Below are 13598 nucleotides of genomic sequence, written 5' to 3'. Positions count from 1 at the left end.
GGAGGAGATGGGCAGGGGGTGAACAAGGAGCTGCCCCTGTTTCCAAGGCCGGTGACGGCCTCTCTTGCCCCTGGCAGCTGGAGGAGGAGAAGGTGGCCCTGCTGGGGCAGAAGCAGGAGGTGGAGCAGGAGAAGACCTCGATCCGCGACGAGTTGGTCCGGCTGGAGCAGGAGAAGGTGGAGCTGGACGCGGAGCGGCAGGGCCTGCAGCACTCCCTGAAGGATGGGGAGCGGAGCCGGGAGAGGCTGGAGCGGGAGCTGCTGGCCCTGCAGAAGGAGAGGGTGCAGCTGCAGGAGCAGCTGGGGCAGGTAGGGGGGTGGGGCGCAGGAGGGCATGCGCTTGGGGGGTGTGATTGCTAGATGCTGGCAGTTGTGGGGGTGTTAGGATTTGGGGGTCAAGTTGGGGGTGCTGGGGGAGGAGGCTGGGGGGTGGTGGGGGCCTGGGTGGGGAGCAGGCTGGGAGGCTCTGAGAGCCGGGGAGGCAGGTGGACACAACAGCTGAGATGGGTCTCTCCAAGAGGGGCTGGAGCCTGGCTCCCTGTGGTAGGGGGCTGGGTGCCCAGGGCATGGCCTCCCCTCCAGGCTCAGCTCTGCCTGTTCTCCCCTCCCCGCCAGCTGTCCCGCCAGAGGAACGCGGCCGGCGAGGAGCTGGGGCAGGCGCGGCGGGAGCAGGAGCGGCACAGCGAGGCCCTGCTGCGAGCCACCAGGGAGAAGGAGGGGCTGATGAAGGAGAAGGCCAGCCTGGTGGTGCAGCTGGCGGCGTCGGAGCGGGAGAACAGGGGGCTGGCGGAGGAGATCGCTGGGCTCCGGTAAGGTTCGGGCTGGCCAGGGTCCCTCCTGCGGCTGGGCGCATGGAGCCCCTGGCCTCTCCCTCCCCACGGGTGCTGGGAATGGGGATCCCTCGATGGGCACCCTGCCTTTGGGACCGCCTACGGGGCTTAGCTGCACGTGGAGACGAGGCCCGACTTCTTGGCACCAGTCCAGAAACCGCGGCAACCCCCCTTGGATAGGCGGGCCCGGAGCAAGGCCGAGGGGTGCGAGCGGGGATGCAGGGAGGCTGCATCCTTGCTGCTCCAGCTGTGAGGTTCGAGAGAGGCTCCTGGAGCCGCTGGATGCAGGCGTGGCGAGCTCCGGGGCCAGGTGCACAGCGAGCTCTCCCTGAGGCAGCTGCCTGTGTGGGTGTGTGGGAGGGTTACCAGGGAGCAGTGTTTGCAAACAGTTGTGTCAGGTCAGGGAGTGGGGGAGCACGGAGCTTCGTGCCGAATGGCAGCTTTGGGTCTGTAGGAGCAGGTGGAATCTCTCATGTCGCAATCCCCAGGCAGGTCAGTGTCTCCCCCCAGCTCCGGCCTTTCCTGTCCCATCTCCTCGTTGCCCTGTCTCTGCTCCGTGCACTTCCCAGGCCTGGGGTCAGATCTGTGCCGGGGCAACCGCCCTGGCTGGGACGGAGCTGGCCCTTCACCCCTGGGCCATACTGCAGCTGCCCCCTGCTCTGCCAGGAGGTGTGAGATCGAGTGGGCACCTTCGCCGCTGCCCTGCGGACGACCCCACACCTGCGCATCTGCAGGGAGCGCCTAGCGGTGTGGGCCTCTCCGGGGGTCCCTGAGGCCTTGCTGCCGGATCTTCCTGACCTCAGGGCAGAGGTTTGCAGAGGGAGCGACTTCCCGGCGCTCTGAAATGCACCACTGTGCCCATGGCAGGAGGGTGCATTGGGGTGGCTTTCCACACCTCCTTGGAGGGACCCAATGGGGATTTTAAGGGCTGGTTGCCCTCCGATTCAGAGGCCAGGGTGCTGCCATGTGCCAGGACCCACGGCGTGCCTGTTCCGTCCCCAAAGCAACGTGCTTCACGTCTTAGAGCGTCAGCTCCGTGAGGCCATTTTGTTCCGGCTTTGTCCAGCGCCTAGCACACCGGGGGCCTGCTCCATGAGTGGGGGGTCTTCCTCATCACTTCCTCGGTGGCTTTCTCTCTCTCTCTCTCTCTCTGCATGAGGGCAGGGGCAGGGGCTGGTGATTGGGAGGACTCACTCTGCTCGCTCTGCTCGCTCTTTCCCAGGTCGGAGAAGGATGCCTTGGAGACCACCCTCTTTGACATCCAGCAGCAGCTCTCTCAGCTGGACGCCCGGAAGGAGCAGTTGGAGGCCGACAGCCAGAACCTGCTCCTGGCCAAGGAGATGCTGCAGGGTAACCTGAGCCTGGCTGCCCCACCCCCCATTTCCTTCCGCTCCCCATTGGCCAGGCTCTGGTGGCTGGATTGAGAGGGAGAAGGAGGCTGGTCCAGTGGGTAGGAGACAGGACTGGGGGCCCTGAGTTCTAGTCCTGCTTCTGCTGGGGAGAATGACACCCTCCCCCTTTGTAATGGGCTGTGAGCTGTGTGGCTGGAAGTCTCTAGGTGAGGGCTGCGAGATGGTCAGGGTCCCCGTCCCTTCCATGCTGCCGAGACTCCCAGACCTCGGGAAGGGCTGTAGGTAGCAGATCTCCCTTCACGCTGTGGCTGTTGACCGGATCCTCCTTGCTCTACCCCCAGTGGAGCTGGTCAGCGTCCGCAAGCAGAGGGAGGTGGACGTGATCCGGCTGGAGAGGGACAAGGAGCTGCTGGCTCAGAAGTTGGCTCAGGCGGAGCAGGAGGCCCAGGTCACGCTGAGAAACAAGCAAGCGGCTCACGAGGAGGATGTCGATCGGCTCCAGAGGGAGAAGGTACGGCAGGGGGCAGGCCCCATGTCTGACTCAGACCTGCGCCATGTTACGTACCCCCGCGGCTCAGTCCGATAGGGGAAGGGATCCCAGCGAGTCCATAGCAACGTCTCCTTGTCTTCTATGGCGCCGGCTCAGGCCCTTTGGGATTGACCCTGCAGCGGGAGTACACGGATCTTTCCTGTGGGTTTCAGGGGTAGAGACAGTGAGTTTTTCTGAGCACAGGGCTGGAATCCAGGGATCCTGGTTCTGCCGCTGGCCCCCTTGGGCACGTCACGGAGCTGGGCCTGTTCCCAGCCACGAAATGGGGTGGATAACGCCCGCACTGCTACGGGCTGGTCCGTTTATATTTCTGATACACTCAGGAGCTGTCCCAGCGAGTGGCATTGAGTAGGTGCTGCTAGGGAAGTGACTTGGGTGGGTCGCTGGATCTTTTACTGCATGGGTCACGGAACTCAGGACGATTGGGCAGTTACGGCGAGGGGCGGGCAGGGACTGGAGTAGCAGGAGGGGGCTCGGCGAGCGGAGGAGTGGTGGGGTGCTGCAGGTCATGCTTGAAGACATAGGCGCCGACTCCATGGGTGCTCCGGGGCTGGAACACCCCTGGGGAAAAATTGGTGGGTGCTTAGCACCCACCGGCAGCTCCCTGCCCCGCCCCCCAACCCCAGCTCGCCTCCGCCTCCTCCCCTGGGCGCACCGCGTTCCCGCTTTTTCCCCCTGGCTCCCAGCGCTTGCGCCTTGAAAAACAGCTGATTTGCGTGGCAAGCGCTGGGAGGGAGGGGGAGGAGTGGGAACACGGCGTGCTCGGGGAAGAGGTGGGGCTGGGGCAGGGACTTGGGGAAGGGGTTCAATAGGGGCAGGGAGGGGGTGGAGTTGGGGGGGGACTTTGGGGAAGGGATTGGAATGGGGGCGGGGCAGGGCAGGGGCAGGAAAAGGGTGGAGTCGGGGTGGGGGGGCACCTATACTTGAAGGGCATCAGCAGAGCTGAGGGGGGCGCCCAAGGGTGGACTGGCAGGGGGCTGCGGGTCAGGACTGGGGGGTACCGGCAGAACTGGGGAGGAGCCTAGGCCTAGAATAGCCGGGGCCTGGGAGTCAGATTTAGGGGCTTCGGCAGAGCTGTTTGGGGGGGTGTTGAGCTTCCACAGAATCTGGTCTGGCCATTCCCGTGTCTAGCTGGTGGCGGTTTAGTTCCTGGCACCCGGATTCTGGAGCCACAGATGCTTGTACAAACTGGGGACAGGTCCCAGGTTAGCTCAGGTCCATACCGGTGGGGCTGCCCTAGTGGGTATGTACCTAAGTCCGTCCCATTGGCTTTCCTGGCTGGTGCGTGCTCGCTGTCTGGAGGTTCTGTGCTTGGGAGCTGCATTGGCGCAGGGGGTGCGAAACAGGCCCCGTGCGACTCTCGCTGACGTCAGCCCGGTTTACCCCAGTGCAGCGCATCTGTGCTGGGGGTTTGCACTGGAGCAGCTGCTCTGGTGCAGGAAAATAACCCCCCTGTGGAGATGTCTCTTGGCTGAATGCCCAGTCCTGCTCCCATCCAGCCCCTAGGAGGAATTTGCTTGTTTGTCCCTAGAGCAGAGCCCCGCCCCAGTCTCCTTAGACTCCTCCCCCCGGTGAAACAGGAGGTGGGCTCTGCACTGCAAAGAGCAGCGGACTAGGTGACTGCAGGACCAGGGGTGGGCCTAGGCGACCAGGTGTCCGGTGTTGGGCCGGAACGACCAGTCAAAAAGGAATCCCGACGGCTCCAGTTTGTGGTGCTGCAGCAGGGCCGGAAGTAGCCAGCATGTCTGGCTCCTAGCCTGAGGGGCTGCCGGGCGGGGGGGTGTCCGTGTGCTGCCCTGCCCTCAGGCACCCCCATCCCCCGTCCCTGCATCCCTCCCCGTCTCACCCCCCCACGCCTCCATCCCCCGTCCCTGCATCCCTCCCCATCCCACCCCCCCCCACTGCATCCCTCGATCCCGCATCCCTCCTGTCCCAAACCCCCCGCACCCCATCCCTGCATCCCTCCCCGTCCCACCCCCCCGCACTGCATCCCTCGATCCCGCATCCCTCCTGTCCCAACCCGCCCCCGTGCCCATCCCTGCATTCCTCCCCGTCCTACCCCCCCGCACCGCATCCCCCGACCCTGCATCCCTCCCCGTCTCACCCCCCCACGCCTCCATGCCCCGACCCTGCATCCCTCCCCATCTCACCCCCCCACGCCTCCATGCCCCGTTCCTGCATCCCTCCCCGTCCCACCCCCTTGCACCCTCATCCCCCGTTCCTGCATCCCTCCCCATCCCAACCCCCCCCCGCACCCCATCCCTGCATTCCTCCCCGTCCTACCCCCCCGCACCGCATCCCCCGACCCTGCATTCCTCCCTATCCCACCCCCCGCGCCCATCCCCCGACCTTGCATCCCTCCCGTCCCAACCCCCCCGTGCCCCTCATCCCAGCTCTAGCGTCCTGTAACAAATAAAACCTGAACTTAGCATAATACATCTGTCAAAACAAGAAATATGCTTGTTTGGGCCTTGCAGTGAAAATGAGCATGTGAGAGAGGGTGGGGGAGAGCAAGTGACGAAGGGAGGGGGAATGGAGTGAGCAGGGGTGGGGCCTCAGGGAAGGGGTGGGGCCTCAGGGAAGGGGTGGGGCAGTGGGCGGGGCAAGAGTGTCCCGTTTTCTGGAATTGGAAAGGGCCACAGAGCCTGCCTTCCCTCTGCGGTCTAGGGAGGAGTTAGCATGGGTTTGGGCATCAACTCAATTTGGTTTGCTGGTTAGTTTCCTTGGGACCCACAGCTCTGAAGACAAAGGCCTCCAGCCCTGGAACTCACCATCAGCTGCGTCCGTATTAGGGGTCACGTGCACCTCCCTGGACTCCCGCCTCCAGCGGGCCGCGTGTTAGGTCTGCTGTCCCCTCCGGTAACGGGGATGGGCTTGCGCCCAAGCCGTGGCTTTGGAGCCTTCACCTAGAGCTCTGGCGTCTGCCGCTTGGTCCGTGCAGGAGACGGTGCGCCTGGAGTTGGAGTCGGAGCGGGAGGAGCTGCTGCACCGGCTGGGCCACGAGCGGGAGGAGCTGCTGGCCCGCTACGAGGCGGAGAAGGAGGAGCTGAGCGAGGAGATCACCGCGCTGCAGCAGGAGCGGGACGAGAGCCTCCTGCAGGCGGAGAACGAGAAGCAGCAGGTAGGGGAGGGGGCGCGGGGGGTTGGCATTGCTGCCGGCCCCGTCCTGGGGGAGGCTCCCATTAACTCCAGCCGAGAGCTGGGGCCGGATCCTGGCAGGCGCTCAGCCCCACACCGGACCCCACATGTGCTGGCTCCCAGTAGGCAGAACAGCCGCTGCTGCTCCCACCCACTCCCCAGCAACCCGGGCTCCAGCCCCCACTGCCTTTATCGCCATTTGGCTTTAATGCTGTTCCAGGGATCTCCCTGCCCCCCGAGTTTACCCCCTGGATCTCGCCCCTGTCACACCAGCGCCACGTGCCCTCTGAGTTTCTCTCCCGGCCATGCAGGCCCTGTCCCTCAAGGAGTCGGAGAAGACCCTCCTGTCGGAGAAGCTGACCAGCGCCCAGCACAGCCTCGCCAGCGTGACCGTGGAGATGGAGCGGCAGAAGCGAGAGGCCATGAGCCGGCAGGAGCAGGACCGGGTTGGTGTGGGTGCTGTGCGGGCAGCGGGAGGGCGTGAGATCTACCCACGCATCCGAGACGGTCGCTGCTGGGGGTTAGCACTTTCACCGCAGCGTTTGTGGAGGGGGTGATGGTTGCTGCGGCTGAACCGAAGCATAACTCGGGAAGCAGATAACACCACCGACTCGCTCCTAGGCAGCGCTTTCCATCAGTCAATCTCAGAGCACTTTGCAAAGCAGCGTTAGCGCCATTTTACACATGGGGAAACTGAGGCACAGAGAGAAGTGACTTTCCCAAGGTCACTGGGCAGGCCAGTGGTAGAGCTGAGAATAGAACCCAGGTCTTCTGAGTCCCAGGACAGTGCTCTGTCCACTAGGCCACACTGCTTCTTGTTGCCCTACACATCTCCATAGATGCTTAATCAGTATCTGCAGAACCTGTTTCAGGTCCTCTGCTGAGACACTTCAAACCTGAATGGCAGCAATGCCAGTGCACCTAACTCCCGGCCTGCAGCCACCTCCCATGCAGCCATGCCAGTGCGCCCTAACTCCCGGCCTGCAGCCACCCCCCATGCAGCAATGCCAGTGCACCTAACTCCCGGCCTGCAGCCACCCCCCATGCAGCCATGCCAGTGCACCTAACTCCCGGCCTGCAGCCACCCCCCATGCAGCAATGCCAGTGCACCTAACTCCCGGCCTGCAGCCACCCCCCATGCAGCCATGCCAGTGCACCCTAACTCCCGGCCTGCAGCCACCCCCCATGCAGCCATGCCAGTGCGCCCTAACTCCCGGCCTGCAGCCACCCCCCATGCAGCCACGCCAGTGCACCTAACTCCCGGCCTGCAGCCACCTCCCATGCAGCCATGCCAGTGCGCCCTAACTCCCGGCCTGCAGCCACCCCCCATGCAGCAATGCCAGTGCGCCCTAACTCCCGGCCTGCAGCCACCCCCCATGCAGCAATGCCAGTGCACCCTAACTCCCGGCCTGCAGCCACCCCCCCATGCAGCAATGCCAGTGCACCTAACTCCCGGCCTGCAGCCACCCCCCATGCAGCAATGCCAGTGCACCTAACTCCCGGCCTGCAGCCACCCCCCATGCAGCAATGCCAGTGCACCTAACTCCCGGCCTGCAGCCACCCCCCCATGCAGCAATGCCAGTGCACCCTAACTCCCGGCCTGCAGCCACCCCCCATGCAGCAATGCCAGTGCACCTAACTCCCGGCCTGCAGCCACCCCCCATGCAGCCATGCCAGTGCACCTAACTCCCGGCCTGCAGCCACCCCCCATGCAGCCATGCCAGTGCACCTAACTCCCGGCCTGCAGCCACCCCCCATGCAGCCATGCCAGTGCACCTAACTCCCGGCCTGCAGCCACCCCCCATGCAGCAATGCCAGTGCACCTAACTCCCGGCCTGCAGCCACCCCCCATGCAGCCATGCCAGTGCGCCCTAACTCCCGGCCTGCAGCCACCCCCCATGCAGCCATGCCAGTGCGCCCTAACTCCCGGCCTGCAGCCACCCCCCATGCAGCAATGCCAGTGCGCCCTAACTCCCGGCCTGCAGCCACCCCCCATGCAGCAATGCCAGTGCGCCCTAACTCCCGGCCTGCAGCTACCCCCCATGCAGCCATGCCAGTGCGCCCTAACTCCCGGCCTGCAGCCACCCCCCATGCAGCAATGCCAGTGCGCCCTAACTCCCGGCCTGCAGCCACCCCCCATGCAGCAATGCCAGTGCACCTAACTCCCGGCCTGCAGCCACCCCCCATGCAGCAATGCCAGTGCGCCCTAACTCCCGGCCTGCAGCCACCCCCCATGCAGCCATGCCAGTGCACCTAACTCCCGGCCTGCAGCCACCCCCCATGCAGCCATGCCAGTGCACCTAACTCCCGGCCTGCAGCCACCCCCCATGCAGCCATGCCAGTGCACCTAACTCCCGGCCTGCAGCCACCCCCCATGCACTACGCAGCCACCAGGTACAGAGAGGGGGCATTCTCCGTGAACAGGGATCAGCTTCTCTTTGGTGCTCCAGGACGGGAGACGGCCATCTGACTCCCTACCCTTCCTGTGTCACTGGGTCAACCTGACTGATTACCGGATCCTTGGCAGCCGGGTGACCCTGGTAAAGGTGACCCCAGCGAGGCGGGAGCCGGTGCAGGCCAGTAAGGGCTGGGCCGTTCTTTGCCCACAGAGCACCGTCAACGCCCTGACCTCGGAGCTGAAGAGCTTGCGGGTGCAGTTGGAAGAAACCGTCGCGGCCCACGAGCGGGAGGCCCGGGGGCTGCAGGAGCAGGTCAAGGAGCTGGCCAGGCAGCGGGAATGCACCCTCCGCGAGGTGAGCGCGTTCATGGGGAGGGGGATAGAGGGCTGGGCCCCACCGCCACCCTCCCCCTTCCAGTCGGGGATGGAAGCGGGGGCAGGGGAGCGTCACCGGGGGCAGAAGTGGAGCCAGGAGCTTGCATAAAATGGGGCAGAGTCCCCTGCGTGTGGAGGTGCAGCCCAGAGACTACGAATCCCAGCATGCAGTGCAGTTGGGCCGCTTGGATCTGACCCTCAATGGATCTTATTCAGTGGGGCTTGACAGTGTTGCGCTGCAGATAGCAGGTGGGGCTGCACGTCCCCTCTACAGAGGAGGGTGCGTGGAGATGGTGCCAGGGCCGCCTCCTGCAGAGTACCCAGTCCCCAAGTGCGCTGGGGCTGCAGGGATCTGAGGCGGCCGCTCCCGTCCTCTGCCTCGCAGGTGGAGGAGCTGAAGACCCAGCTGCGCATGGTGGAGGATGCCCGGGACAGCATCCGGCGGGACGTGATCGAGGCCCACCGGAAGGTGCGGGAGAGCCAGGAGGGTCACGAGATCCAGAGGAAGGACATCCTGGACCTGCGGCGCAGCCTGAGCGACGAGGCCAAGGAAAAGGAGGCCCTGCAGAGATCCAACCAGGAGCTGCGGGCTGCCATCAAGCGAACGGAGAGCGACCGCATCAGGTGAGGGGTGGGGGCGGCCGGCGGCCACCATTGCGGGGGGGAGAGGGGGGAGTGGGTTATGTCACTGCGTCCCACTGGGATCTGACGCCGCCTTGATCCCCAGCCTGAAGCGGGCCAACGAGGAGAAGGAGCAGAAGCTGTCCATCCTGGAGGAGGCGCGGGCGGCCGTGGGCAAGGAAGCTGCCGACCTGCGGAGCAGCCTGCAGGAGGTGGAGCGATCGCGGCTGGAGGCCCGCAGGGAGCTGCAGGAGCTGAGGCGACAGGTGTGTGTGTGGGGGGGGGCGGGCGGCGAAGCAGGGCTTTGAGCGAGGGGCTAGCGAGGTCGGGGAAGGAGAGACTCTGCCCAGCTGTCCCCGAGCCCCCGCTGACGAGTCGCTGTTGGAGGGGCAGGCGGGTGTGGGCCTCTCAGGGGCCATGCAACCTGCACGGTTGGAGTAGCAGAGACGGGGCAACGGGGCCAAGCATCTGTAGTTCAGGAGGGGCTGTGGGTGTGTAGGACCCTGCCTCTCCGGCGCTGGGGCGAGCTGCCGTTCCCCTCGCTGGCCCGGAACAGCCTCGGTGCCTCTCTGTTGTGCTGCGCCTCCTCTGTCCGCGGGGCGCAGTCATGTGCTTCCCCCGCCCCCCCTTCCGGTGCCCCCAGATCAAGATGCTGGACAGCGAGAACACCAAGAAGAACAAGGAGGTGGCAGAGCTGCAGGCCCGGGTGGCACTGGACGAGCAGCGGGAGGAGGAGAATCGGCGGGAATCCTTCGGCCTCAAGCAGAAGATCGTGGAGAGCGAAGCCAGCAGGGAGTCCGCCAGGAAGGAGGTGAGCGTGGGGCTCCTCCCGCCTCCACCCAGGAGTTCTCGCCTGGTCGTTCCTGTTAGCCGCCCAGCTCTTGCTCATCACAATGCCGCCGCCAGGGACCGGTCACGGTGTGTACTGCCCACATGGCCCGGGCGTGTGGAGCAGATGCGTCCCTCCAGGGCAACTTGACAGAGGCTCATGGAGGTTCAGGCCAGAAAGGACCATTACGGCGCTGTAGTCTGGCGCCCGGTGTAACCCAGGCCAGAGAACCTCCCCAGTAATTCCTGCCTCCAGAACTTCTGGCTGAGCTCGAACTACCGAGAGATTATCATGCCAGGTGGGACAGGCAAAGAAGGCCAAGGAAGAAGCATGTAAAGTGGAGGAGAGTGGCCCGTAGGGGTGGAGACCATGTCCTTCTGGAGTAGCCACATGGCCAGGAGGATGTGGCTTGCGCGCGGAGGCGGCTGTGCCCTCCCTGGGCTGGCTCTGCCTACCCAGAATGCCTTTCAGCCCTCGCTCTTGCCTCCCCAGCTCCACAACCTGCAGCGGAAGCTGTCGGAGCAGGAGGGCGAGTTCCGGGTGCGGGAGAAGGACCTCCTGGGCAGCCTGGAGGAGGCCCGCGGCAACGAGAAGAAGCTGCTGGACAACGCCCGCAACCTGGAGATCAAGTTGGAGCACGCGCAGGCCGAGGCGGCGGAGCTGAGCCTCCGGCTGAGCGCCGCCGAGGGCCGCGCCCACGGCCTGGAGGCCGAGCTGGCTCGAGTGGAGGGTTTGAAGCGGGACGTGGAGTTCAAGCTGGGGAGCCTTCATTCCGCCCTGAGGCGCACCATGGGCATCAGCCGGGGCGGCCGGGCCCCCAGCCCAGCCATCAGGGGGCGTAGCAGCTCCCCCAAAAGATTCTTCTCCCCTACCAAAGGTAACGGGTCAGGAGAGCCCTCGGGGAGGCCCCTTTCTCTCTTCCCCAAGCCTTGAGGGCTTTGTTGTCTTCAGTGCCCCGCTGTGTGGGAGTGGCATCTGGTGGACTGGAGCCAGGACTCCTGGGTCCTATTCCCGGCCGTCCCACTGCCCTGCCATGGGGCCTTAGTCAAGTCACTGCCCTTGCCTGTTTCTCCATCTTTTCAATGGGGACAGTAGGCCCCTGGTGCCCTAGTGGGGTTGGGAGGATAAATCACTGATGCTTGCCAAGCGCTTGGGGATGCCCAGGTGGAAGGGCCTGGAGGAGGGTGGGGTAGAACTGTTGGCCTCTCCGGACCCCGGCTGCGCTGCTCGTCATGCCTGTCCGGTGGCTTCTCCCTCAGCTCCTCCCTGTTCGCTGCCTTGAGCCCTTCAGGGTGGGGTGAAGGGGCCCTTTGCTGCCCTGCAGTACTGGAGAGGGTCTTCTCTGGCCAGGCTGCAGCTCCTCTTCCTGCCAGTAGGTGTCCCCCTTCTCCTTGTGGGATCAGAGCCAGGGGCTAGGAAAACCCTAACGGGTTTAGCGCTGGATTCCCCATTGTTCCCTGCCTGTTGATTCCCCATCAAGCTAACTCCCGCTCTGCCGCGAGCCCAGCCGGGGCCCACCATCTCTCCCCTGTGCCCGTCTCCCCCTAGGTGACAACGCGTACAGCACCACGGACGGGCGCGGCAGCCCCACCCCACGGGCCGGCAGCCCCAGCTCGCGCCCTCTGTCTCCGGAGCGCGCCCTCTCGCCGGGCCGCAGCGAGCAGCTGGTGGCGGATATCGACCCTGAAGTGGTGCGGGCCGCCCTCCGGGACTTCCTGCAGGAGCTGCGGGAGACGCAGCGCGAGCGGGTACCGGTGTGGGGAGGAAGGGGTTAACTTCTGCCCCCCGCTGCTCTGCCCGAAGGGCGAGCGGCCTGGTGGGTCTCCCGACCGCTGACCGCCCCCTCCTGTCTCGCCCTCCCCTCCGAATCCAGGATGAGCTGCGGGCCCAGCTGGGCAGCCTGACCCGCCAGCTGGCCGAGCTGGAGTCAGAGCAGGACAGCGCCAGCACCCGAGTGCAGCAGCTGCAGAAGCTAGTGACTGAAAGCGAGGAAGGTGAGGCTGAGTGTGGGGGCGTGCGTAGGGGTGAGTGCTCCTGGCAATGCTGGCCCCATCTCTAGGGCCTTCTCAAAGCATCGGTGTGCAGATGGATGCATTTTGCCTCACGACCCCTTATCCTAGGTTAGTCTTAATAGCCCCATATTCAAGAGGGGGAAACTGAGGCACAGAGTGGGGAAATGACTTGCCCCAGGCCAGTGGCAGAGTGAGGGCCCCTGCTCTTCGAAGCCCCTACTTGCCCTGTCTCTTCATGGCAATTTACGTGCCGTTACCAGTGGTGCTCCAGGATTTTTAATTTTTTGCAGTGGTACCTTTTGTTTGTTAACTCGGTGCTTTAATGCTCTGATCCCAGTGGGCTGGGCTACCATGCAGAGGTTATACGCAGCTGGCAGGCACGCAGGCTCGGTCCATTGCACCATGCAGCAGGCCCTGGCTCATCTCTCTCGTTGGAAATGCAAGGACAGCCTCAGAGAACAAGGGCAACATGGTAGGGGGCGGTTGTTAGTGAGTCTCCAGGCCAGGGCTTGTGAGATTTTCATAGAGTCCCCTCTCAGTCAAGCCTGTGTGTGCCGTCTCTCCCATGCAGCTGCACCGTGTCCCTGTGCACTAGATTGTTGTGCATCGCTGCTTTGTGCTGTTTTAAACAGCTCGTTACCTCTCCCCCCACCCCCCAGAGGTGGCTGCATTTCAGTGGTGGGTGAAAGGATCCCTGTATACCGTTTTGGGGATCACTTTGAATGAAAGGAACACTAGGAAATACCAGCCCTTGGTTTGAACCACTAGCGCCCAGCAGAGCCTGGGCATCGCTTGGTATGGCTGCCCCCTGCCGACGCTTGCGACTGGAGGTTTAATCCTTAACTGCGGATTTCCAGACCCTTGGGGTTTTGTGTCTCGGATCTGGCGTTCTGCATTCGGCTGCCCTCGTGCTGGGCTGCTCCCCTCCAAAGGGACAATCCATTTTCCTCCTTTCTCTAAGTTGCATCAGCTAGGAAAGCTGAGAAGACAGCGATCTCTGCCCAGGGTCCAGAGCCCTGTTCCTACAGCGCAGCATTTCAGGGGTGCTTGGTTATTCCCTGCCCTCTCCCCTTCTGTGGGTGTCATGCTTTCCCCTCCCCCGGGTCGGTGCCCCTCAAACCTTTCCTCTGAGGTTCAGTGGGAAGGGGGCCATTTTTAAAGCCAGCTGTACAGATCGAGTCGTTCTCAAGCTTTATTTTAGCATCGAAATAAATTCCCTGGTTGAGGGGGAACCACAAGGCGAGGCAAAAACTTTTTTACGTGGGGCTTCGAAACCGCTTGATCCTTCTTATTGTTACGTGTAGCGACTAGAGGACTCGACTGAGATCAGGGCCCCATCGCGCTAGGAGCTGTACAGAGGTAGTGGGACTCAGCCCCTTCCCCAAAGGGCTTCCAGTCTAAATAGCCCAGGCAAAGAGCAGGGGGCAGGCGGTCAGTAGTATTATCCCCCCAGGGATGAGAGGAGCAAGACACATTGTCACAAATCCACAGGCT

At 64.0% G+C, this 13598-nt stretch overlaps 1 protein-coding gene across 7 annotated transcripts in view; it reads left to right on the top strand.

Moving 5' to 3' along the window:
- The window catches only part of CROCC (ciliary rootlet coiled-coil, rootletin), an 81493-nt gene that overhangs the window by 46511 nt on the left and 21384 nt on the right, over window positions 1-13598 (top strand). For all 7 annotated transcript variants that reach the window (XM_042852972.2, XM_065575016.1, XM_065575018.1 and 4 more), the window contains exons 17-29: window positions 78-308; window positions 615-808; window positions 2052-2179; window positions 2523-2692; window positions 5673-5852; window positions 6181-6315; window positions 8479-8622; window positions 9028-9266; window positions 9370-9529; window positions 9907-10074; window positions 10585-10969; window positions 11641-11840; window positions 11966-12086. In XM_042852972.2, coding sequence (XP_042708906.2) covers window positions 78-308; window positions 615-808; window positions 2052-2179; window positions 2523-2692; window positions 5673-5852; window positions 6181-6315; window positions 8479-8622; window positions 9028-9266; window positions 9370-9529; window positions 9907-10074; window positions 10585-10969; window positions 11641-11840; window positions 11966-12086 — 2455 coding nt within the window. The remainder of the gene's footprint in view (window positions 1-77; window positions 309-614; window positions 809-2051; window positions 2180-2522; window positions 2693-5672; window positions 5853-6180; window positions 6316-8478; window positions 8623-9027; window positions 9267-9369; window positions 9530-9906; window positions 10075-10584; window positions 10970-11640; window positions 11841-11965; window positions 12087-13598) is intronic.

Source organism: Chrysemys picta, chromosome 21 (assembly GCF_011386835.1).
Source record: "Chrysemys picta bellii isolate R12L10 chromosome 21, ASM1138683v2, whole genome shotgun sequence".
Classification (NCBI taxonomy): Eukaryota; Metazoa; Chordata; order Testudines; family Emydidae; genus Chrysemys; species Chrysemys picta.
This window is presented reverse-complemented; position numbering and strand designations above follow the sequence as displayed.